Source organism: Pan paniscus, chromosome 3 (genome assembly GCF_029289425.2).
Source record: "Pan paniscus chromosome 3, NHGRI_mPanPan1-v2.0_pri, whole genome shotgun sequence".
Lineage (NCBI taxonomy): Eukaryota > Metazoa > Chordata > Mammalia > Primates > Hominidae > Pan > Pan paniscus.
In genome coordinates, this window is record NC_073252.2 from 62,140,458 (window position 1) to 62,166,305 (window position 25,848).

At 35.5% G+C, this 25,848-nt stretch overlaps 1 protein-coding gene, 1 long non-coding RNA gene and 1 other non-coding gene across 5 annotated transcripts in view; 1 reads left to right on the forward strand and 2 right to left on the reverse strand.

Annotated features, from left to right (window-relative positions):
• Positions 1 to 25,848, reverse strand: part of LOC117979984 (uncharacterized) — a 377,942-nt gene that overhangs the window by 324,555 nt on the left and 27,539 nt on the right. The window contains exons 4-5 of one of the 2 annotated variants that reach the window (XR_008625159.3): positions 25,074 to 25,170; positions 10,430 to 23,729 (exon numbers count right to left, since the gene is read on the reverse strand). This is a non-coding gene — a long non-coding RNA (uncharacterized LOC117979984). Of the gene's footprint in view, positions 1 to 10,429; positions 23,730 to 25,073; positions 25,171 to 25,848 lie in introns of those variants that run through there. The other variant, XR_008625161.2, reaches the window with a different exon arrangement.
• GNRHR (gonadotropin releasing hormone receptor) lies at positions 908 to 14,768 on the forward strand. Of its 2 annotated transcripts, none has more exons than XM_003815810.7 (3): positions 908 to 1,429; positions 10,468 to 10,687; positions 14,524 to 14,768. In XM_003815810.7, the coding sequence occupies exons 1-3, from the start codon at positions 908 to 910 to the stop codon at positions 14,766 to 14,768; spliced, it is 987 nt and encodes a 328-aa protein (XP_003815858.1). The 2 variants fall into 2 exon arrangements, with proteins under 2 accessions (XP_003815858.1, XP_003815859.1); XM_003815811.7 differs by having other exon boundaries at positions 10,596 to 10,687; positions 14,524 to 14,659.
• Positions 7,870 to 8,020, reverse strand: LOC112439711 (small nucleolar RNA SNORA62/SNORA6 family). Its single transcript, XR_003027949.1, has one exon. It is a non-coding gene; the product is annotated as a small nucleolar RNA SNORA62/SNORA6 family (small nucleolar RNA).

Below are 25,848 nucleotides of genomic sequence, written 5' to 3' on the forward strand. Positions count from 1 at the left end.
AGAAGCAACACAGAAAAAGTTCCTAAGTGGTCCCAATTTGAAATGATCATATAACCTATAAAAGAACATATTCATATTATACTAACATAAACACATATAAATGCACTTACAGCAGTTACACAGTATTCTCTTCAATAACTAGCTTCCTTATGCATTAATGTGTAATAACAGCAACTACAATATTTAGATAATTATAAAAACCAAGGCAATAATTTAAAAACTGATTAACCGTTTTACTCTAACTTAAGCATGGATCTGACCAGTAAGATTGATTAATAAATTTGAATGCAGCCAGTTAGATTGATTCTAATTTAAAGTTTTAATTGTTGTAGAATAATTTTAAATGAATATATTTGTTCAGTGTTCGAGTGCTCAACAGTGTGTTTGAAAAGGAAAACAAAGAAATGTTTTTGAGAAATGTGTTAATTCCTTAAGAAAATGGATTTTAATTGGATCAAGTTGTTTTCATTTTTCTTCATTATCATTCTACATCTGTATGTTGGACAGAATACTAACACTAAATAGTTTTTAGAAAAATTTTTTAAAGTTATTTAAATCATAATATCATGACTGACTTTTAAATTTTAAATTAGGCTGTGACTATCCTTCTTCACTTAGGAAGAGTGTTGTGAAAGCCAGACCATCTGCTGAGGTGCTACAGTTACATGTGGCCCTCAGAATGCGTTTGGCCTGCTCTGTTTTAGCACTCTGTTGGATTACCAATACACAAAACAAGTTAACCTTGATCTTTCACATTAAGTATCTCAGGGACAAAATTTGACATACGTCTAAACCTGTGACGTTTCCATCTAAAGAAGGCAGAAATAAAACAGGACTTTAGATTCGGTTACAATAAAATATCAGATGCACCAGAGACACAAGGCTTGAAGCTCTGTCCTGGGAAAATATGGCAAACAGTGCCTCTCCTGAACAGAATCAAAATCACTGTTCAGCCATCAACAACAGCATCCCACTGATGCAGGGCAACCTCCCCACTCTGACCTTGTCTGGAAAGATCCGAGTGACGGTTACTTTCTTCCTTTTTCTGCTCTCTGCGACCTTTAATGCTTCTTTCTTGTTGAAACTTCAGAAGTGGACACAGAAGAAAGAGAAAGGGAAAAAGCTCTCAAGAATGAAGCTGCTCTTAAAACATCTGACCTTAGCGAACCTGTTGGAGACTCTGATTGTCATGCCACTGGATGGGATGTGGAACATTACAGTCCAATGGTATGCTGGAGAGTTACTCTGCAAAGTTCTCAGTTATCTAAAGCTTTTCTCCATGTATGCCCCAGCCTTCATGATGGTGGTGATCAGCCTAGACCGCTCCCTGGCTATCACGAGGCCCCTAGCTTTGAAAAGCAACAGCAAACTCGGACAGTCCATGGTTGGCCTGGCCTGGATCCTCAGTAGTGTCTTTGCGGGACCACAGGTAAGCCATTATACACAAACTTATTTGGATATGGTGATCATAGATTTCCTATCTAAATTTGATATAAGGTCTTATCAAAGGAAGTACTGTATTACCTTTAAGAGCTTGGGTTCTGGAAGTCAGAGAGTGAAGTTTAATTCTGGCTCTGTTCTGTTACCTTGGGCAAACTTCTTAACCTCTCTGGTTTCAGTTCCTTTACCGATAAAATGTAACATGGGGGTTAATGCTTACTTAATACTGCTTTTGTGATGAATAAATAAATAAAGTAGCTCACATAATCTCTATTATGTAGCAAATGCTTCCCCCAAAAAATTGCGATTCTCAAACTTGACCCTATCTCCATCCTATTATTTTATCTGTTTTTCTTTTTGTTTTGGTTGACATGGCTTTAATGTTTAGTTAAGATAATTTTTAGGAATTATGAAATTTGCCTAGGTAGAAAATATTTATAATGTTTCTTATTTAGGGTTTCTTCAGTGGAAATTTTAAGAATTCTGTCACTGCAGCTTAGAGAGAATTATTCTTGGTTAGTATGTTGCTCTGCAGTTTGCAGCTAAGTGGGACTGAATATAGAAGAAAAGTAAGACATCTTGGACGTTTGGAAATCCAAATATTTCCCTAAAGTTAGTTTGAGTTTTGCTGGAGGCAGCTTATTGAGAAAACCATATGATGACTGACAGAGTAGGCACAGGCCCTCCCCACAGAGGGCAGTCATCTTTCCAGGTTGCCTTCACCAGAAGCAGCCTAGTTAACTGACCTGCTGAACCTGCCATTTTAACAATCAGATCCCCGAAGAAAAGGACAAATTCTTGAAAATAACAAAGAATGTTAATAGCAGATGAACAAGTTTTCTCTTGCATTTAAATGTACATGATAAACCCAGGATACAAGGATGTGTCAAGAAATAAATCAGAATTAACTAGGATCCTCCAAAACTTGCCTCTGAAAATGGAAATTTATCTAGACTTTTTTTAACTGACCAGATGGTTAAAAAACAAAAACAAACAAACAAAAAAAACTGCCATGCAGAACTCACTATATAGCACAAGACACTAGAAAGCTGGATAACTGTTTTATCCCATCAATTTCTCACTTTAATATTTCTTTTGAATATGTGTGTGTTTCATAATAATAATGGGAAAAACTAAAATGTTTTCATTTTCTGAAGAAAAATATATGATTTCTTTCACAGTGATGCAATATATAAGAATAAGTTTAGCAAATATATCACCTGAAATGAGGTGATTTAGCTAAGGCTTATGCTCTTAAAATTTTCCACATTCTTTCTTTCCACTTTCGCACCTATGGTCCAAGTTACCCGGGAGGTTGGCAGGGAGGTTGAGGTGGGAGGATCACTTGAGGCCAGGAGTTCGAGACCAGACTGGGTAATGTAGGGAGGCCCCATATCAACAAATTATATAAAAAAAAATTGCTTAAATGCTGATCATGATGACACACACCTGTGGTCCCAGCTACTCGGGAGGCTGAGGTGGGAGAATCGCTTGAGCCTGGGAGGCAGAGGTTGCAGAGAGCCATGATGCACCACTGCAACGCACTGCAATCTCTGTGACAGAATGAGAACCTTCTCAAAAAAGAAAAAAAAAGTCTTTAGGAAAATTTATGTAGGCCCAAATGGCCCAAATGGAGTGGAATAAAACAAAGACTTTTTAAAAAATCATCTGGCAATGAGGTGATCAGGGGGCTAGGGTGGTATCAAAGAGAATAGATAGTAAAAGAGACATTTCAAATAAAATACAAAACTTGACAACAAATTGGATTGAGAGAGTTAATAATAGAGCAGGGGGAAATAAAGTTCCAATTTTTTTTAGCCTAGGAATTAAAATAGTAAAACCATTGAAATGATCCGGTTGAGAAGGGGAGTGTTTGTTTGTCTGCCTATTTGTTTGTAGAAGGGAGAGGGAAGGCAGGCTACGAGAAGTAAAATCATTTGCTTTAGGACATGACTGTTGGCAATATAAGATCTGTGTAATTACAACTATGTGTAAAGTAGTTGGTAATTTGAGGTGCTGATGTAGATTAAAATCCAAACCAAAGTAGAAATAATCCTATCTGCAATAATAACTGAAGGGCAAACTCATGATGTGATTCTTCTTAGATGAAGTCTCCTAGAAGCTATAAATAAAATATTGCTTTATCAATCCAATTCTTTTCATCTAAGTATTAACAGCAATAATAGAAAGATAACGCCAAATATTTATCTAACTTGATGTAGCAAAAAGAAAATAGGAACTTAACTTTGAATTGTTTAGGAATTTCATGTAATAGTCTGACCTCAAATACATTACTAGAGAGATTTATGTGAATGTGAGCCACAGAAAATGGTGTTATTTTATTTTGTAAAACACATGACTCATCCTTACTTTCAACAACACTTTAAAGCACTTTGCTGAAGTTTCCTGAATAACCTCACATAAGTAATGCTGATATTTACGTTAACTCTATGAGGTAAATAGGAGCTTTGTTATTATCCCTATTTCATATATAAGAGAGCTAAGGTCTAAACCTATGAAGACAATGGCATTCAAATCCTTTTGCAATAATCCAAAGTAAGAAATACACACTACACTGAAACCTTGTTTGTGTCTCTGTCTCTTTCTCTCACACATATAACTGAGAAAAAATTTTGATGAAATAAATATTCTATTCTGTTTTGTTTTATTTTTTACTGTTTTTTACAACTCATTGCTGAGCATATCCTGCAGTTCAAAAAGCACTGATTTAAAAGGATTCATTAGCATTCCCAGTGTCACGTGCTCTGTTGGACTCGTGTTGTCTTATTCTTTCCTTTTATTATGGCTCTCTTCAATTTCTCTGAATAAAAGAGATTTCAATCCCATAACTAATGTTACATATATTTGATAAGGAATATGAGAGAGAAAGAGGGCTTTTTATTTCTAGACTGTGATGCATGATGAGTGTGTCTCATGCTTCACCATGCTCTGTGGTCAATTATAAAAATGTAATTGACAAGGCACGTCCTATTGTGCCTAATTTACATTAAAAGAGTAACTTTAATTTTCATCCTTTTGGTACACATACCAATTTTCTATTATTTGAGTAATTCATACCTCAGTTGAAAAAAAAACACTTAACAAACATGTTTTCACCACTCAGGGCTGGGGATCTGGGAATTTATGACATTTTGCCTCAGCTCAGAACGACCAAATTTCAAATTGGCCTCCCAGATTTTCCACTTTCCTCATTATTAACCTCAGAAGCTATGTTCTGTGATAATTCGGCAGTGCATTCTCAGAAGTTTTAGCATAGTGTGGCATAGAAACTTTCAAACTTTACGCTAGTAATAGAATTCTTTTTAAAAAATTCTATATCACAATGTACCCCATAAATATACACAATTATTACGTGTCTGTTAAAAATTTTTAAATAAAATACAGTACAAAAAATCCTGTACATTAAAAAAACCTATACAAAAAATCCTGTACAAAATGCCATAATGAATGAAACAGATATAAGTGGAGCTGCTCTGGTTAAAATAGAGGGAAAGGAGGACCAGTCCTCCACTTGGTTATTCACTAGCTCTCAGTCACAATTACTAAAGACTTCCTATCTCCTTGCAGCAAAGTTCAAAAGCCAATGGGATAGTAAAAGTGGCATGAGTGTGAGATTCAAATGGAGTTGTGCTCAAATCTCAGTAATACTGCCTACCAGCTATGTGACTCTGAGCAAATTACTTACATTTAAAAGAGTAATTGTAAAGAATAAGTCATACAATTTATAAAATCATCTAAGACTTTACACCTTAATTTTAAATACTAATTTAATATTTATTTTTCTTCTTTTCCCTTCTTCCTAAGACCATCCTTTCTTCTTACCTTCATAAAAGAGTTTTTGAAGTCAGGAAAGAAAAAGTACAGAAATATGAGTACGGAATTGTTGGTTCTTTAAGAAACAGCAAAAAGAAATGCTTATATAAAAGTGGATTATTTCAAATTTTTCAAAATTATAGCATGCATTCTGACTGATTAGTAAACTACTCCCTGGTCACAAAGCTATCATACTCACTCTGCAAATTATACATGCCAGAGCACAGTAATTCAAGTCTTGGAGGTATCGTATATAAAAGTGGGGAAAGACGGAAGGAAGGAAGGAAGGAAGGAAGGAAAGGAGGAAGGGAGGGAGGGAAAGAAGGGAAGGGGAGGAAAAAGGAGGAAAGGTAGAAAAGAAAAACAAAGGAGGGAAGGAGGAAAAGAAAAAGCAGCAAACACCCTGGGATAGCTTTGGTTTAAGACCATCTGTGGTTAGGGTGGTAAATATAAATTGAAGAGAAGACATTTCCTAAATTAGATGTGCCCGTATCTAATTTAAAATCACATGGTATCTAATAAGAGTCATTTAATACCACAAGAATTCCAGAGTAGCAGGTTATTTGCAGAAAGAGTTCATAGCTTATCTGTGTTAAGCTTATCACTAGTTTATCTGTCCTAATACAGAGTATTACATATTGACAGCTTTTAAATTCTATGGCTAACCCAGGCCTGCCGGCAAGAAATGTGGGCCACTCCTTAGTCCTTAGTGTAAAGATATGTCGTCTGAAGATGTGTGGAGGCTTGCCTTAACACACAGAGAATTTACTGGTGTAGAATGCAATACTGACATTGGCCAACGGTTTAAATTCAGTAAATATTATCACACAGGTACAATATGCCTAACATTGTGCTACAACATAGTACTGTGCTACTAGCAGAAATAACAACAGCAATAATGTTGATGATGATAAATAATGCTTGAAGACATAAATATGTGCCAGGAATTTGGCTAAAAGCTTTTACATGCTAGGTTCACAGAACAGGCAGTGAATAAATATTAAATAAATAAGCTTTTACAGGCAATATTTCATATAATGCTTCCAACAATCACATAAATTATGTACAATCATTATCTTTATTTTACACATGAAGAAACTAAACCTCCAATATTATATAACATGCCCAAAATTACTGTTTACTAAGTGGAAATCTCAGTATATCAGTATATTTAGTTATCTATATATGGCCATATCCATAGCCAGCTCTTTTTTTTTTTTAACAGTCAGAGGCTTCCTATTTATTTATTTATTTATTTTATTATTATTATACTTTAAGTTTTAGGGTACACGTGCACAACGTGCAGGTTTGTTACATATGTATACATGTGCCATGCGAGTTAATGGGTGCAGCCAGCTCTTTTAACTGCTACACTCTACACAACTCTGCCCAGTGAACACTGCAATATTGTCTATTTCCTTTTTACCTGTAGGGGGCTGGGGAAGAAAAAGGCAGAAAAAGCTTGAAGTGAAAACTGATGCTTAAAACACATCAAGAAAAAAATATATATGATACACATTTATAAACATATAAATGCATATGGATACATATAAAAATTGTGTGCCTCAAGTTTTAATTATAATAATGGTAAAGATTTATACCGTTCTGTGTTCCAGGCGCTATTCCAGGTGCTTTGCATGTATTATCTCATTTATTGTCATGATAGGCCTTAGAGGTAGATATTAGTATTTTCTCCATGTATGTAGATGAGGAAACTGAAGCACACATCTGAAGATAATTACCTGCAGACAACACTAGGTAAGGGTGTAATTAGTGTGGGTAAGGTGAGTGTTAAAGATAATATTCTAAGAAGAAATGAACAACTGCAATTGACTGTGAAAAACAAAAACAGAATGTTCTTGTTTATGGCAAAATAAAGCAAACACTGATAAGAAGCAGGGCCAGGGGCAAGAGAGGAGAAATATACCGAAATTAAAGAAATATAATCCAAGGACAAATGAACAACTAAAAGCAAAGTGGATCTCTATATTAATCATTCAAATGAACATGGCCTTGGAGCACAAAATAAATGGAACTAAGACAATAGCAAGTTAATTTATGGGCAAGTAAGATTCTGAATTTGTGTACACTTTATTATACCTTTCTTAAAATTTATTGGTCTATCTTGTATTATCTGGGTCACATACATTTTAAATCTGCACTACCAAATATTAAATTCCCTGATTGAAGGATATAACTGCTTTATCTTTTATGACAGAGAATGCCAGCTATAGTTTGTTTTACCAAAGAGTTGCCTAAAAAATAAACATGTGTTAAATAAGATAGCCATTAACTCAATCATAGTACTATGTTTCAAAGTCATTGCTAATTGAAAGTTTCATCATTATGGCTTTTTTAAACATATTTTATTTTTTTAATTATAAATTTTTTCCAGTTACAAATGAACCAATTTGAACCACACACTACCCATCTTTTTAGAATCTTATAGTAGAACTCACCAAGTTGGTGTGAAAACGGAAAGGCCAAGTAATGCCTGAGAGGCCTGAGTAAGAAATATGGACAAACGTAGAAAAAAAACACACTGCTTTTCAAATGTTTTCATCTCTCCTCAAAACTGGCATGCAATAACATTAGACTTGTCACAAGAACTACTATCAAACTCCACTCATTGGGCCAGAGACCTTTGTGGTGTTAGCAAAAAACTTGCCCCTCATGTAGCATACTACCTACGCTTGGGATTTCATCAGCCAGTCAGTGACATCATTATGCCTTTAAAACATGAAATATTAAGATGAAAATGTGGCCCAGGGCAGAGCAGAAAGTAAAACTCAGGTCATATGGTTCCAAGTCCAGCTGGGATGGTACAGAGGGAAGTAGCTAAAACCTTAAAGAAATACAAGATTCTCAGGTTCTACGTGAAGTAACCCTTCCAAAGACTTTAACTCACAGCCTCTGTTGGATCTAATTCAAAGCTGAACTTTAAATAAGGTCAGGTTGCAAAGAATTACAGAAAACTAAAAGGCTCACTTTGTAATGTGGGAAAAAAGTCTGAATCATAGGATAAAATTAGCTGAATGCACTTGTTGGGGTTTCTTGACTGGAGTGATAGTAAAATTATTAGACGCCCTCTAGTGGATGAATTTAAAATCATTTTTTTCCCCTTGAAAATGAAAAAAGCTCTGAAACTGAAAATCAACTTTTTAACTTATTTAACAGGGCCAAGGTTTCTTTCCCTTTTGAGGTGATGGGAGTGGGAGTGGAGTATGCCTTTTAAAAAAAATGAAGTATTTTTAAAATATTTAATAGTGTTTTTTGTTGGTAGGGTAGAAAAGAATCATGTTTCTTAATATTGTAATTAAAATTTTCTAATTCAATCAAAAACTTAAAAAAATAGAATCCCTCATTTGCTTAAAATAAAAAATATTGTAACACTTTTGTTTGAATTTACTTGCTATCAATTTAAAAATGCTTAAACTCTCATCATTTCATTTTAATAATGTTTCACAGTAAAATGAAACTTCTCAGGGGAAAAGCTTATAAATAAGTAGGTAAGAAGTGTTTAATGAATAGAGGAATAATGAATAAATGTCCACTAGAATTTATTTTTGAAAACTACTTGCAACATTTTCTTAATTGTTGATTCAGTTTGTGTTTTTAAAAGTTGTAGGATAAAGGCTTTTTAAAAATAATTTGACACTCAGAGAATGGTTACAAGAATCATACATATTTCTGGATACCTTCACCCAGATTTTCTCAAATATTAATATTTTACATTTGCTTATTTATTTTATCTTATTTACTTTTTCCCAATTGCTTAAAAGTAAGCTGTAGACATGATTTTTCTTTACCCCTCAATACTTCAATGTGTGTTTAAGGCCTCTCACACACAGCCACAGTAATGATTGTCAAAATAAGAAATTTAACACTGATACAATACCACTATTTAATTTATATGTTCTATTCAGAGCTCATAAGTTGTCCCAGTTTAATTTTTGCCCTTTTAACAAAAGAAAATCCAAGATTATGTGGTGGATTCAGTTGCATACCTCTTTAGTATTCTTTTAGCTGGAACCATTTCTCAGTCTTTCTTTGTGTTTCATGATATTGACATTTTTGGAGAGTGCAGTCCAGTCATTTTGTAAAATGTCTCTCAATTGGGATTTGTCCTCTCAAGGTTAGATTCAGGTTATACACTTTAAGCAAAAATACCAAATTAGTGAGGCTAAGTTCTCAATGCATTACATAAGGAGACAGACATTGGCAATAGGTCCTATTATTGGCAATGTTAACATACTTATCTAGCTATTTCTCTTCTGTAAAGTTATTATTGTATTCCTTACAATGAATAAGTATCCTGCAGACTGATACTTTGAGATTTTGTAAACATCCTGTTCTCCTCAAACTTCCACCCACTATTTTTACCAGCTATTGATGATTCTTGCTGTAATCACTTATTATAGTGATTAACATTTGGTAATCACTAATTCCGTTTATTCCTTTTCATTTATTAGTTGGCATTCTACATTATGGAAGAGGTTTTTCTCCCCCCATTTATTTGTTGTTTTTGTTATCTTGTAATTTTTATAAGTATGGGCTCATACTTTATTCAATAGTTTCTCATTCTTTTAGATCAGTTTCTTTTTTGTATTTTAATGCTTAAACTGCCCCAGATTTGGCCAGTGGAAGCTCTTTTCAGCTGGTTCCTGGGTTGTTTTGTTTGTTTTTTTTGTTTTGTTTTGACATATTCCATCATTCTTTGAGCAACTGTCTCTTCATGTCTTTTGACCATTTTTTTAAAATGTCATTTTAATAGGGCTTCTGTCTCTAAAATAAAATTTAAATATGTATTTTGGGGGGTACATTTTAAGTGCCAGACACAGTTGTAGTTACTGCAGATATAACTTATGAGCAAAATCACTTGCAAAAAGTTTACTCAGCATAATTGTACTGGAAACTGAAATACAAACAACGTTTAAATCCTTGAGGGATGATTATTCTTCAAGGTTGAAATAATTTCTAAAAAATCCAAAATCTTACAGATCTATTGACACTTACCCAAACATATTTTAAGTAAATATTCACATGACTTTTCATAGAAACGTCAGAAGTATAACACTAAGGAGCTTAGAAATTGCTTTAGGTAACATGTTAGAAGGCTAGCAGAGTACCAAAGAGAAAACTTTCAAATACCATATGGAAAAAAGTAACATAGCTTTTTATTGTCTCATACAGTTATACATCTTCAGGATGATTCATCTAGCAGACAGCTCCGGACAGACAAAAGTTTTCTCTCAATGTGTAACACACTGCAGTTTTTCACAATGGTGGCATCAAGCATTTTATAACTTTTTCACCTTCAGCTGCCTCTTCATCATCCCTCTTTTCATCATGCTGATCTGCAATGCAAAAATCATCTTCACCCTGACACGGGTCCTTCATCAGGACCCCTACGGTATGTATTCCTTAGATTTAGTGTCATTTGTGGGCAGTTTTTAAATAAAATGCTCAAAACAGAGTGGCATGAACTATGTGACAGATACTGTTCTAAGCAGTTTGCATATATTAGCTCATTTAATAGTCACAATCACCCCATAAGGTAATATTTTTATTATGGTTTTATCATAATCAATTTACAGATAAGGTTACTTAATATCTTCTGCTGTTCTACATTTGCACCATGAAATTAAATAAGAAAGAATGATTATTCCATTAAAACCCAGGATAAGAATTGGCAAATGGTTTCTGCTGGGCAGCAAGTACAAATTGTGATATCTAGACTATAGCAAAGTACAACTTGTTAAATGCTATCCAATAAATTAGCTAAAGTAAGCTGTTTCATTTTATATTCAAATCCCATATATTTACACAACATAAACTATGCACATTTGTGTGTATGTTAATATGCGAAATATTGACTATGTAATTATTTCATTCAAAACTTCACACGTGTTTGTACCTTTTTTGCTTTAGTAAAATGGTGCATTCCCAAAAACTAAAATTTATAAATTTATGAAATAAACATTGTTATGTTGGCATGACATCCAAAAGACATGTTATCAATGACATAGTGCATAAGTTATATCTGGTACAACTTATCAGGGAAATCATCTTAATTATTATAGCATGAATAGTCTCAGTAGATATTTTCAAAAGAAAATATTCATGGTGATGCTCTCTAATAGGGAATTGGGCAGTTTCCACCTGCCAGCACAAAATGGTATTTAATATTTCCAAAAAAGTATACTGCAAGAACAATTTGCCTTCAAAATCTTATCTTGAGAGATTCCATTTTATAAGCAATATCTAAGAAGGGTAGAGGGAAAATAAGAAGGTGAATCTCAAATAGGAGTTAATCTGAAGAAATATGAGCAGTACATAAGCAGAAAAACAAAAAAGCAGAGGCAGGAAGGAATAAATATTATGAACACATTTATTTATTATTTTATTTATTTGATTAATACATACTGACTACTCAATGTTGCTGGAAACTGTGCTAGGTGGGGATACCATGGTGAATAAGAAAAATCTAGTAAGTATCCTGCTTTCATGGAGACTACAGTCTAGCAGAAAAGTCATAAACAGTAAACCAATTATCAACTGTGATGATGTTTCAAAAGAAGAAAAAGCATGACATGTTGTGGTTGTCTTGATATTTTTTTCATTTTCAGTCATGTGCTAAGCCAAGATGGTTTTTTGAATTTTAAATGGATGTGTCACCAAAGTTTACAGATATTGAGGATTAAACGATAGTGTGTGAAGGCCAGGTGCGGTGGCTCATGCCTGTGATCCCAGCACTTTGGGAAGCCGAAGCAGGCGGACCACCTGCGGTCAGGAGTTCGAGGCCAGCCTGACCAAGACGATGAAACCTGTCTCTACCAAAAATACAAAAATTAGCCGGGTGTGGTGGCACATGCCTGTAGTCCCAGCTACTCAGGAGGCTGAGGCAAGAGAATCGCTTGAACCCAGGAGGCAAAGGCTGCAGTGAGCCAAGATTGTACCATTGCACTCCAGCCTGGGCAACAAGAGCGAAACTCAGAAAAAAAAAAAAAAAAAGAATAGTATGTGAAAAGAGCAAGACCTCAAGGCACAGAGTAAACAGTAATTAGTTTTGTCTGCTAAAAATCCATAAGTCTGTATTTAATAAATTACTTTAATATTTCTAGATAAAAATTAATTTTATAATTAAAACACCATGCATGTAAATGTTCTCCTCTATATGTCCACCCTTTGGTGACCAATTAATAAGAAATTTCAGAATGACTATTTCTGAATAGCACTATCTGTTTCCCTCAAAAAAAAATATAGTGTGTGAAGAGTATTTCTTACTTGACACAGAAGTTCTCGATTATGAAATACAAGAACAGATTTTGAGCACTTCAAAATTGCACCTTTTTACCTTTAAGAACTAAGTCCAAAATTTCAGGTAGGCAGCCTGACTGTAAAAAGTCAGCAATTCCATTAATTTCCAGCAAATTTCTTCACAAGTGTAACCTATGAACTTTAATGGCTGTATTAATATGAAAAGTGAAATTATTTCAGATATCATAGAAAGAAGCACACAGTTGAGACAGATAATTTGGGGTAGTACACTTTCATCCACATATGATACTTACTATCCTTAGTGGCAGAGATACTCAGTGAACATAATTTTGTTTTGAAGTCAGAATTCACAAAGCAAACAAAAACATACAGTGGGGAAAGGACATCCTATTCAACAAATGGTGCTGGGATAATTGGCTAGCCGTGTGCAGAAGAATGAAACTGGGTCCTCATCTCTCATCCTACACAAAAATCAACTCAAGATGGATCAAAGACTGAAATCTAAGACCTGAAACCATAAAGATTCTAGAAGATAACATTGGAAAAACCCTTTAAGACACTGGCTTAGGCAAAGACTTCCTGACCAAGAGCCCAAAAGCAAATGCAACAAAAACAAAGATAAATAGATGGGACTTCATTAAACTAAAAAGCTTCGGTAACAGCAAAAGAAATAATCAGCAGAGTTAACAGACGGCCCACAGAGTGGGAGAAAATCTTCAAATCTGTCCATCTGACAAAGGACTAATACCCAGAATCTACAAAGAACTCAAACAAATCAGCAAGAAGAAAACAAACAATCCCATCAAAAAGTGGGCTAAGGACATGAATAGACAATTCTCAAAAGAAGATATACAAATGGCCAAGAAGCATAGGGGAAAATGCTCAACATCACTAATGATCAGGGAAATGCAAATCAAAACCACAATGTGATACCACCTCACTCCTGCAAGAATGGCCATAATCAAAAAATCAAAAAATAATAGATGTTGGCAGGGATGCAGTGAAAAGGGAACACTTTTACACTGTTGGTGGGAATGTTAACTAGTACAACCACCATGGAAAACAGTGTGGAGATTCCTTAAAGAACTAAAGGTAGAACCATCGTTTGATCCAGCAATCCCACTACTAGGTATCTACCCAGGAGGGAAAAATGGCATTATATGAAAAAGATACTTGCACAGGAATGTTTATAGCAGCACAGTTTGCAATTGCAAAAACACAGAACCAGCCCAAATGCCCATCAATCAATAAGTGAATAAAAAAATGTGGTATATATGTACTATAGAATACTGCTCAGCCATAAAAAAGGAACAAAATAATGGCATTTGCAGCAACCTGGATAGAATTGGAGACTATTATTCTAAGTGAAGTAACTCAGGAATAGAAAAACAAACATCATATGTTCTCATTCATATGTGGGAGCTAAGCTATGATGATGCAAAGGCATAACAATGATACACTGGACTTTGGAAACTCGGGGGAAAGGGTTGGGGGTGGCAAGGGATAAAAGACTACACATTTGGTACAGCGTACACTGCTCAGGTGATGGGTCCACCGAGATCTCAGAACTCACCACCAAAGAACTTATTCATGTAGCCAAACACCATCAGTCCCCAAAAAAACCTATTAAAATAAAAAAATAATTTTTTTAAGAAAGAATTAAACTGAGCTCAACCTCATCTACTCTTTTAAATTTATATGTTAAGAGTTTGAGTACCCCATATTTCAAATCCAGATTACTTTGGCAGAAATAAGAGCACTATCATCTTCAAACTTTTCTATTCATTATGTGACATAGTGGAAAACTCTTATTAAAACATGCTTTTCAAACAAATTATTATTATTTAAAATAATGGAAATTTTCTCCCATTGATTAAGTTGAATTAGTGATGCTGTCTTCCTTTTTGTCCACTTTGGTTTTGTAAGAAAACTGATCTTTAAACACCTGCTCTTTTCTCTATCCAACAGAACTACAACTGAATCAGTCCAAGAACAATATACCAAGAGCACGGCTGAAGACTCTAAAAATGACGGTTGCATTTGCCACTTCATTTACTGTCTGCTGGACTCCCTACTATGTCCTAGGAATTTGGTATTGGTTTGATCCTGAAATGTTAAACAGGGTGTCAGACCCAGTAAATCACTTCTTCTTTCTCTTTGCCTTTTTAAACCCATGCTTTGATCCACTTATCTATGGATATTTTTCTCTGTGATTGATAGACTACACAAGAAGTCATATGAAGAAGGGTAAGGTAATGAATCTCTCCATCTGGGAATGATTAACACAAATGTTGGAGCATGTTTACATACAAACAAAGTAGGATTTACACTTAAGTTATCATTCTTTTAGAAACTCAGTTTTCAGAGCCTCAATTATTAAAGAAAAGTCTTCAGGAAAAATACTAAAATATTTTCTCTTCCTCATAAGCTTCTAAATTAATCTCTGCCTTTTCTGACCTCATATAACACATTATGTAGGTTTCTTATCACTTTCTCTTTGCATAATAATGTACTAATATTTAAAATACCTTCAGCCTAAGGCACAAGGATGCCAAAAAAACAAAGGTGAGAAACCACAACACAGGTCTAAACTCAGCATGCTTTGGTGAGTTTTTCTCCAAAAGGGGCATATTAGCAATTAGAGTTTTATGCTATATAATACATAGAGCACAGAGCCCTTTGCCCATAATATCAACTTTCCCTCCTATAGTTAAAAAGAAAAAAAATGAATCTATTTTTCTCTTTGGCTTCAAAAGCATTCTGGCATTTGGAGGAGTCAGTAACCAACCCCACCAACCACTCCAGCAACCTGACAAGACTATGAGTAGTTCTCCTTCATCCTATTTATGTGGTACAGGTTGTGAAGTATCTCTATATAAAGGGAAATTTTAGAGGGGTTAGGATTTGGACAGGGGTTTAGAACATTCCTCTAGGCTATCTAGTCTGTGGAGTTTGTGGCAATTAATTGCCATAAAATAACAATGTTTCCAAATGCAACTAAGAAAATACTCATACTGAGTATGCTCTATGCATAGTATGACCTCTATTTTGATGTGAAGAATTTTTTGTCTCTCTCCTGATCTTACTAAATCCATATTTCATAAATAACTGAGAAAAATTAAAACAAAATTAAGCAAATGCACAAGCAAAAAGATGCTTGATACACAAAAGGAACTCCGGAGAGAAAACTACAGCTTCAGTCTGTACAGATCAAAGAAGACAGAACATGTCAGGGGAAGGAGGGAAAGATCTTGATGCAGGGTTTCTTAACCTGCAGTCTATGCACAACACTATATTTCCATGTAATGTTTTTATTTCAGCCCTATTTGCATTATTTTGTGCATTTAAAAAACACAATCTTAAGGGGATAGACTAGACTGCCACAGCAGCCCATGGCACAACTAACACCTACTGATATTCACATTAAATAGTATGGTTTCCAAAATATGTCTGCACAACAAGACCTCTTTATTTAATTCAGGCTTGTGTCTACCTCTTCCATGAAAAATGGAAAGGGATGAAAATAGTGGGAGTATAATACCCATTTAATGTGAAAAACATAAGAGTCTTAAAAGAAATTAAGCCATTTAACATTTTTTAAATAGGTAAGATACCATTATATTTATATGAGCTATGTACTGCCACACAAAAGATGAAATGTAATTTCTAAATACTCCAGGTGTGTGGTATTATGGAAAGCAAATTGCCAACTAATGGTACGTCCTTTCTTTCTTTGATTTTCTCCTCTCATACTTCAGTTTTATAGTGTTGTGTTGTTGTTTTTTTCATATCCTACCTTACTTTCCAATTCTGTCTCAATTGAACTCCCTCTGTGTACTCACTCTTTCATTCATAGCTTCTTTTCCATTAAACTCATACCTTTAATTAACCAATTCATGGCCCAGTTCTACAGTTGAATTGGACAAGGCTAAAATTCTATAGTGTGCTAAAATGCTCAAGTTGGCACATAAACCCATTCCAAGATTTTATAGTTCTTGTAGATAACACAGGGATGTAGATAAGTTGAAACAAAACCAGTGTCCTCTAAGTCTCTATCATATACTTATTCCTAAACTGATAATTCTTACTTCTGGATTTAAAAGCAAAAATAACACACTTGTACAGATACAATCTAAGGGCTTTATCACACATGTGTTAACGAATGTATCTCAGCTTGGTTCTTCTTGTGTGCTCATTATGGATCTCTCTGTCTTAGGAATTGCCTCAGGCATTTTTTTTTTACACATTAACTAAAGGGCTATTCGAAATCTTGACTCAGGGGTTCTTAACCTACATTTCATGCAAAATATATATATATTTCGATGTATTTTTTATTTTAGTCCTATTTGTATTATTTTATGCATTTAAAAACACAATCCTGAGAGGGATGGACCAGACTGCCACAGCAGCTCGTAGCACAAAAAAAGGTTAAGAAGTCCTAGTTGACTTTGTATATATATAAAGAAGTCTATTACAATAAAAATATAACATAATCTATTCATCTATTTATATGCAAACATAAAAATGTAAATATTGAAACAAGATTGCTTCAATATGCTTATTGTTTTCAAACCAACAAACTCTCTTAAGGTTCAATATGTAATAAAAAACATAACACAAATAATTATTCTATGTGAATATTATGGTCCATAAATTATAATGTATAATCTATGAATTATAATGTAATATATAAACTAAAATTTATAGCACAAAAGATAAATATGGCTTTGAAATTAAAGATATTCCACTCAACAGACAATATTTCATATTCGATATTACAATCATTTATTTTATGTCCTATTATAATAAAAGGTGAGGACTCCTTGTAAAAAAGGAAATGTTCCACAGAGTCAATCCAATATATCAGATATTTGAGATTCTATCTTGGTTTCTCTTCCTTTACTTAGCCTATAAAACTAGTTAAAAATTGAATTTCTTTTAGCAATTCAGTTTAGTACAGGAGTGACATTAACTAATGACAATAAATTGAACAAAGCCTACATTAGTTCAATTTAAGCCTATTCAACAGAAATATAGAAATATAGTAGCTAAAAAAATACTCTGGGGAAGGTACCACAAACATTGTCTACCAGGGAACATAGCATAAATTAGTTTGAAATTTCCTGAGAGTGACTTTGTCTTAGAACTTAGGTGGTAGTCATGAAGAGATAATGTTTTTAGGCAGTTAAAATACTTCTAGAACTCCATCTATTTTACCTGTGGTCCACTTTCCTACATTGAACCAATGCCTTGGGCTTCTCTAATTACTATACATTGTGCTCATATGAATAAAAGAAATTTTAAAAGAAAAAAAATCAGATTCAATATAATCTTGCTTATCATTTTTATGATTATTAGGAATCAAGTTTAAAACAATTAGTCTAACTTTAAAAGTTATATAAAACGTATGCATAGCAGCAATAGATAAATATATACGAAAACTGTTAATATAGTTATCTGCATGATTTCTTAAAAATTTCTTCCTTGTGAATTCCTGTAATTCCAAATTCCCAAAATGAACTCATATTGCATGTGTATTAAGAGAAAACATAATAAATATTATATGTGTGTGTGTTTGTCTGACTTTTATTTTATACATCATTGTTTCTATTAGAAGGTGTTCTGTTGTAAGGAATAAAAATGTCAAACTAGAAGTGGCATTTTTCCATCTCATGTTATAGGATGTCCAGAGGTAGACATGCAGAATCAGTTAAGTCAGAGCTTTGAGTCAGCTTCTCTGATTATACTAGGCTTTTTTTTTTTCCTGACTAGAAGTTGGCTGTCACCATTCTAGGGGTCAAAGGCAGAAAGAAAGGGTCACTTCTCATTATGGATCTCTCTTTCCCATAACTCTCAGTACTTCCCCTTAAATTGGCTAGAACTGGGACACATGACTGACCCTAAACAAATCACTAGCAAAGATTATCTCGAATACTTTAAAGGAATAATTTGTCTTGTGGGACAGTGTTCAGTTTCCCTGAACACTCAGCAATCTGATAACTAAAAAAAATCGAAGGCTTTTTCTATTTTTTATTTTTGGGGTGGGGAGGAGGAAGAGAGAAAAAGAGACCTTTTTCTGACCTTTTGGGTCAGAAAACTGCAGTCCTTGCAATAATCACCAATTAGCTTTTCAAAACAAAATTTAAACTATATATGTCACAAATTTAAGTAGCACATAATTTAAATACAATGCATAAAAACTAAATGAAGCCCTGAAGCACAATGATTGCAAAATAAATGTAGCTCTAAGGGAAAGGAACAGATTTTCATTGTTTTTCATAAATTAAATCCAAATATTTTAAACTCTAGTGGTTAGAATCTTTATCTGATGTATAGCGGATAGGTTCTGCCTAATTACTTACTTTCTTGGGAACTCTTGGCTCCTGTTTTTTTCTTCATTTATTTGTTTGATTTTATAACTAGTTCATTGGATAAGAAATGTTCACACTTTTTAAAAATTCTGGCCATCACTTCAGATTCAGAGAACAATTATCGAGTAAGTTAATAAATAAATGGCAAATTGAAATGGATTTCCTATAAAGCTAATGAAACTTAATTTCCAAATTCCTCACTTATTTCAGTCCACTCTTGGGGCCCTGGAAAATATGTTTTCACGTGGTCACATGTTTTTATAAAACCCACACCAAAAAAAAGTATTTTAATTGCAATTGGTTAAGACTGTCTCTTTCCACTCTTGCTTTCCCTCTGTCACCCTTCCCCGCAGATGAAGTGGTATTGAGATGGCCATGTGTACTTTTGGGACCCAGACAAAGGGAATTTGAATTAAGAATATCTTTAGATTGACTCTAGAGGGATAGTGTGTGGTTCCTGGTCGCTTTCATGTTGAGCTAAGTCATTGCTAACCATTGCAAGAAACTTCCAGGCATAATACTAGAAAAAACACCTACTATAGTGACTACCTGGCATAGTGACAGGAAAGTGTAGGGCCAGAGGTCATATCATGATATCAATGTGTCTAGACCTATGGCAACAAAACCATGTAAGTGGTGAGAAGAAAACAAGACACAAAATGTACAGAAGCTTCTCCATGGAAAATTATTGTACATGTACACCCAAAGGTGATTCCCAATAAGGTATGCCCTTATATAATCCCCTTTCTTTGAGCATGATTGGAACCTGTGACTTGCTTTCAATCATACTTTGCCTATGGCAAATTAATGATGTCATTCCTTAATCAGGTTACATTATCAAGAAAAGGTGCTAGGATATCAGCCCTGTGATTACATTACATTATATAAGACTATCTTAGCAAACTGAAGTGAGAAATTCACCCTTAAGCAAACAGTCATATTGTAAAATGCCTTTGCAGAGAGCTATGTGGCAGAGAATTGTGGACAGCCTCTAGGCCTGAGAGTAGCCCCCAGTGGACAGCCAGTAAGAAGCTAGGGCCTTCAGTCAGCCAGAGAAATGAATTCTTCCAGCACCCTGAAAAAGCCTAGAAGTGGATTCTTCCTTTGTCAAACCTCCAGATAAGCACACAGTCTGCAAGCACCTTGATTATAGCCCGGTGAAACCCTGAGCAAAAGACTCAGTTTGTACCTGGACTCCTTACCCATACAAGCTATGAGATAAACATGTATTGTTTTAAGACACTAAGTTTGTGGTGATTTGTTATGCAACAATAGAAAACTAATATACTTAGCAGGAAAAGCATAAGGAATAGATTTGGTCCTTATCAAATCCTAGTCAAAATGGAAATTCTCTCTTTTTAGAAGTACACTGAACAATGCCACAGTGTATACAACTACAAACCCCCCTACATTTTTTTCTTTTGATTGGAAATGTACAAGATCCAATTTATGAGAATTCCTGTGCTTCTAGGGCACAAAACCATAGCAGTACTAGAAACAGCAAGTACATCTTTTTTATGCATTGCAATGTGTCAGATTTCATGCTAGGATGTCATTAGTAATAAATAGTTGTAAAACTGAAAGAAACCTTTCAAAGCTATCAATGTATAAAAAATGGTATTATAAAATATTGCTATACTAAAATATAATCAAGTAGCATGCAGCCAAAATATTTTAGAAGAAAAAAAGTACTTTAGAGTTATGTCAAGCAGTTAATAAGAAAATATTACATTATTTTTTATAGATTTAATGATGTTTGTGGTATTCGTCAGTATAATGTTTTAGTTTTTTGTTGTTGTCAGAGATAGGGTCTCGCTCTTTCAGCCAGGTTGGAGAGGTGTGATAATAGCTCACTGCAACCTCCAACTCCTGAGCTCAAGCAATCCTTCTGCCTTAGCCTCCTAAGTAACTGGGACCACAGGCGTGCACTCCTATGCCTGGCTAATTTTTTTATTTTTATTCTTATAGAGACAGGGTCTCACTATGTTGCCCAGGCTGGTCTCAAAACTCCTGGCCTCAAGTGATCCTCCCACCTCAGCCTCCCAAAGTACTGGGATTACAGGCATGGGCCACCTCGTCTAGCAAAATATTTCCTTTTATACCCACTTATAGAAAGCCTACCCATATGTAAAAACTTCAGACCTCAGAAAACATGGATCCTTATAGTAGGAACTAAACCCCTGCACTATTTGTAGGACCACCTCCCAAATTAACATGCCAGTCCTGGTAAAGTGATTCACATCTTATTTTCTATGCCGAATTTACTATCTCAATGATCTCCCCAGAAAGCTAGGATAAGGTCCGCCTTACTCTTGCCGTTCTAATGCCTTTAATGCCTTCTCTCTAAAATTCTTGGAACTGAAGTCTGTTTTTTTGTTGTTGTTTTGTTTTGTTTTTTTGAGATGGAGTTTCGCTCTTGTCTCCTAGGCTGGAGTGCAATGGCCACTATCTCGGCTCACCGCAACCTCTGTCTCCCAGGTTCAAGTGATTCTCATGCCTCAGCTTCCCTAGTAGCTGGAATTACAGGCGCTTGCCACCAAGCCCAGCTAATTTTTGTATTTTTAGTAGAGACGGGTTTTCACCATGTTGTCCAGGATGGTCTCGAACTTTTGACCTCCACCAGCTTCAGCCTCCCAAAGTGCTGGAATTACAGGTGTGAGCCACCGTGCCTGGACTGAAGTGTGCTCTTAAACCAATGTTAATTGGGGAGGACAGGTTAACTGATGGCAGGCTTTCCTGCTACAAACTATATGCCAGTCTATGTACCAAAATTGCTAATTATAGATTGCTAATTACTATGTTCAACCCACCTGATAGAATGTATCTTGCTATGCTCTAATCCATTTCTTCATCACTAGTTTCTCTCCTGAACTTTCCATTATCTATCACTAAATGTGCCAATTGTGTTCTACTTCCTAGGAGGTACCTTCTATCATTATTAACAGCTGGTTCCTCTACAACAGCTGCCTATCCCAATAGATGTAGTTCCAGAAACCAACTCCCCAAAGTCTTCCCAAGTCCACTGCTATCAGATAACTATTTGATGACCAGCTAATTGACAAAATAAAACCATCATCAGATTAGCACCCTCAAATTCAATAGAAAACAGATTCCAAAGAAATAAATATGCAAAAATTGACAGATCCATCAGAGGAGAGCATCTCAAATTCCCACTACTAAATTTTAAATCTTCCAACTACGTTTTTTTCTATTTTCATATCATGATGGAAGACTTGTCCCTGCTCCTCTTAAAGCTGAACCCCTCTACTTATGCTGTAGCTATCATACCCTCTTACACTTTGAGGACATAATTTCTTCAACTATTCCCTCTTTCTCTCTCTTACACCATAGATCTCCCCCTTTTTACCAAATTCTCACTGGCATGTAACAGTGCTTTCTTATCCTAAGTCTTCAAAAAAATCCTTTTCAACCATATATTCAATTTCAGCTTCATGTCCTACCATTTCTAAACTCCCCTTCACAGAAAATTTCTCGAGTTGTTAACACCAGATAACTCCCCTTCTTTACTTCCCTTTTAATCTTCAATGCCTGTTAACTTGCCTTGATTTTTTTTTTTTTTTTTTTACATGGAGTCTCACTCTGTTGCCCAGGCTGAAGTGCAGTGGTACGATCTCGGCTCACTTCAACCTCCGCCTCCCAAGTTCAAGCAATTCTCCTGCCTCAGCCTCCCAAGTAGCTGGGATTACAGGCATGCACCACCATGCCTGGCTAATTTTTGTACTTTTAGTATAGACGAGGTTTCACCATGTTGGCCAGGCTGGTCGTGAACTCCTGAACACAAGTGATCTGCCCCCATGAGCCTCCCAAAGTGCTGGGATTACATCACGCCTGGCTCAATGCATGTTAACTTGGATCATGCTATGACTACTTGGTTGAAACTTTTCCTAAGCTCACCAAAGATCACCCTACTATCAAAACAAATGGAGATTTATCTCTTCTTTACTTATTTTAATATTCATTAATGTTTAAACTATTGTTCATTCCTCTGCAAGGAGCTCAGGTGCAGGAAGACTTGGCCACATATGGGTGAATATTGAAGTAGGGGGATATGGGAAGAGGAGAAGGACTGACTTGGGATAGACCATGTGACAAGGTAGTGAGTCAGGAGATTGCCAAGCACCAGGGAACTACATGGGAGCTAAATTGAAATCTTAGGGTGGGCTTCTATAGTAAAATACCATAGACTGTAGATGCGTGGTGTTATTTCTGAGGCCTCTGTTCTGTTCGTTGGTCTATATCTCTGTTTTGGTACCAGTACCATGCTGCTTTGGTTACTGTAGCCTTGTAGTATAGTTTGAAGTCAGGTGGCATGATGCCTCCAGCTTTGTTCTTTTTGCTTAGGGTTGTCTTGGTAGTGCAGGCTCTTTTCTGGTTCCATATGAACTTTAAAGTAGTTTCTTCCAATTCTGTGAAGAAAGTCATTGGTAGCTTGATGGGGATGGCATTGAATCTATAAATTATCTTGGGCAGTATGGCCATTTTCACGATATTGATTCTTCCTAACCATGAGCATGGAATGTTCTTCCATTTGTTTGTGTCCCCTTTTATTTCATTGAGCAGTGGTTTGTAGTTCTCCTTGAAGAGGTCCTTCATATCCCTTGTAAGCTGGATTCCTAGGTATTTGATTCTCTTTGTGCAATTATGAATGGAAGTTCACTCATGATTTTGCTGTTTGTTATTGGTGTATAAGAATGCTTATGATTTTTGCACATTGATTTTGTATCCTGAGACTTTGTTGAAGTTGCTTATCAGCTTAAGGAAACCATCTGATCTTTGACAAACCTGATAAAAACAAGAAATGGGGAAAGGATTCCGTATTTAATAAATGGTGCTGGGAAAACTGGCTAGCCATATGCAGAAAGCTGAAACTGGATCCCTTCCTTACACCTTATATAAAAATTAGTTCAAGATGGATTAAAGATATGTTAGACCTAAAACCATAAAAACCCTAGAAGAAAACCTAGGCAATACCATTCAGGACATAGGCATGGGCAAGGATTTCATGACTAAAACACCAAAAGCAATGGCAACAAAAGCCAAAATAGACAAATGGGATCTAATTAAACTAAAGAGCTTCTGCACAGCAAAAGAAACTACCATCAGAGTGAACAGGTGACCTACAGAATGGAAGAAAATTTTTGCAATCTACCCATCTGACAAAAGGCTAATATCAAGAATCTACAAAGAACTTAAATGAATTTAGAAGAAAAAAATCAAACAACCCCATCAAAAAGTGGGCAAAGGATATGAACAGACACTTTTCAAAAGAAGACATTTATGCAGCCAACAGACACATGAAAAGATGCTCATGATCACTGGTCATCAGAGAAATGCAAATCAAAACCACAATGAGACACCATCTCACACCAGTTAGAATGGCAATCATTAAAAAGTCAGGAAACAACAGGTGCTGGAGAGGATGTGGAGAAATAGGAATGCTTTTACACTGTTGGTGGGAGTGTAAACTAGTTCAACCATTGTAGAAGACAGTGTGGTGATTCCTCAAGGATCTAGAACTAGAAATACCACTTGACCCAGCCATCCCATTACTGGGTATATACCCAAAGGATTATGAATCATGCTACTATAAAGAAACATGCACACACATGTTTATTGCGGCACTATTCACAATAGCAAAGACTTGGAACCAACCCAAATGTCCATCAATGATAGACTGGATTAAGAAAATGTGGCACATATACGCCATGGAATACTATGCAGCCATAAAAAACGATGAGTTCATGTCCTTGGTAGGGACATGGATGAAGCTGGAAACCATCATTCTGAGTAAACTATTGCAAGGACAGAAAACCAAACACCGCATGTTCTCACTCATAAGTGGGAATTGAACAATGAGAACACGTGGACACAGGGTGGGGAACATCACACACCGGGGCCCGTTGTGGGGTGGGGCCATGGAGGAGGGATAGCATTAGGTGAAATACCTAACGTAAATGATGAGTTAACGGGTGCAGCAAACCAACACAGCACATGTATACATATGTAACAAACCTGCACGTTGTGCACATGTACCCTATAAATAAATAATTAATTAATTATAAATAAATAAATAAATAATTAAAATACCATAGGCTAGGTGATTTAAATATAAGATTTAATTCTCACAGTTCTGCTGGCTGTGAAGTCCGAGATCAGGCTGACCACATGGCTGGGTTCTGGTGAGGGCCATTGTGGCTTGAAGATTGTTGCCTTTTTGCTGTATCTTCACATGGGAAGGGAGGGGAGAGAGAGAGAGAGAGAGCACACTCTTGTCTCTTTTTATAAGGATGCTAATCCCATCATGAGGGGCCTGCCATCACAACCATATCTGAAACTACCTCCCAAAGGCCCCACCTCCTATAATACCATCACATTAGAGGTTAGGGCTTCAACAGATTAATCTGGGGAGACACAAGTATTCCATCCATACAGTGTCTGAAAGCCATCCCTCCCTCTTCAAGTAAGTAAATCACATCTCTGACTAAGATATCCCATTGCTGTTTTTCTTCTGTCTAGTGACGTCCTTCCATTTTCAGATACCTGCATATCATCCATTTATCATTCATGAAAACAGTCATCATCCTAAAACAGTGTTGAGCCCCCATGTGAATGATACCCTGTGTGAAAATCCCTATTTTCATCAGTCTACACCGTGAGGAGTGGTGGTGGTGTGGAAAAGAAAGGCCAGTATCAATACTTGAGTGGAACTGGACAGTGATAAATTCCTATACCAGCTCACTCTTAGCTCTGTGAAACCTATACAGACACTCTTAGCTCTGTGAAACCATCTCCTCCTGGTTTTCCTCCTACCTCACTAGCAGTTTTTTCTGTGTTTTTCCTTTTCCTCTTCTACCTAACATTTATGTGGGCTCATATTTAGGGATTCTTGGTTTGTTTGTTC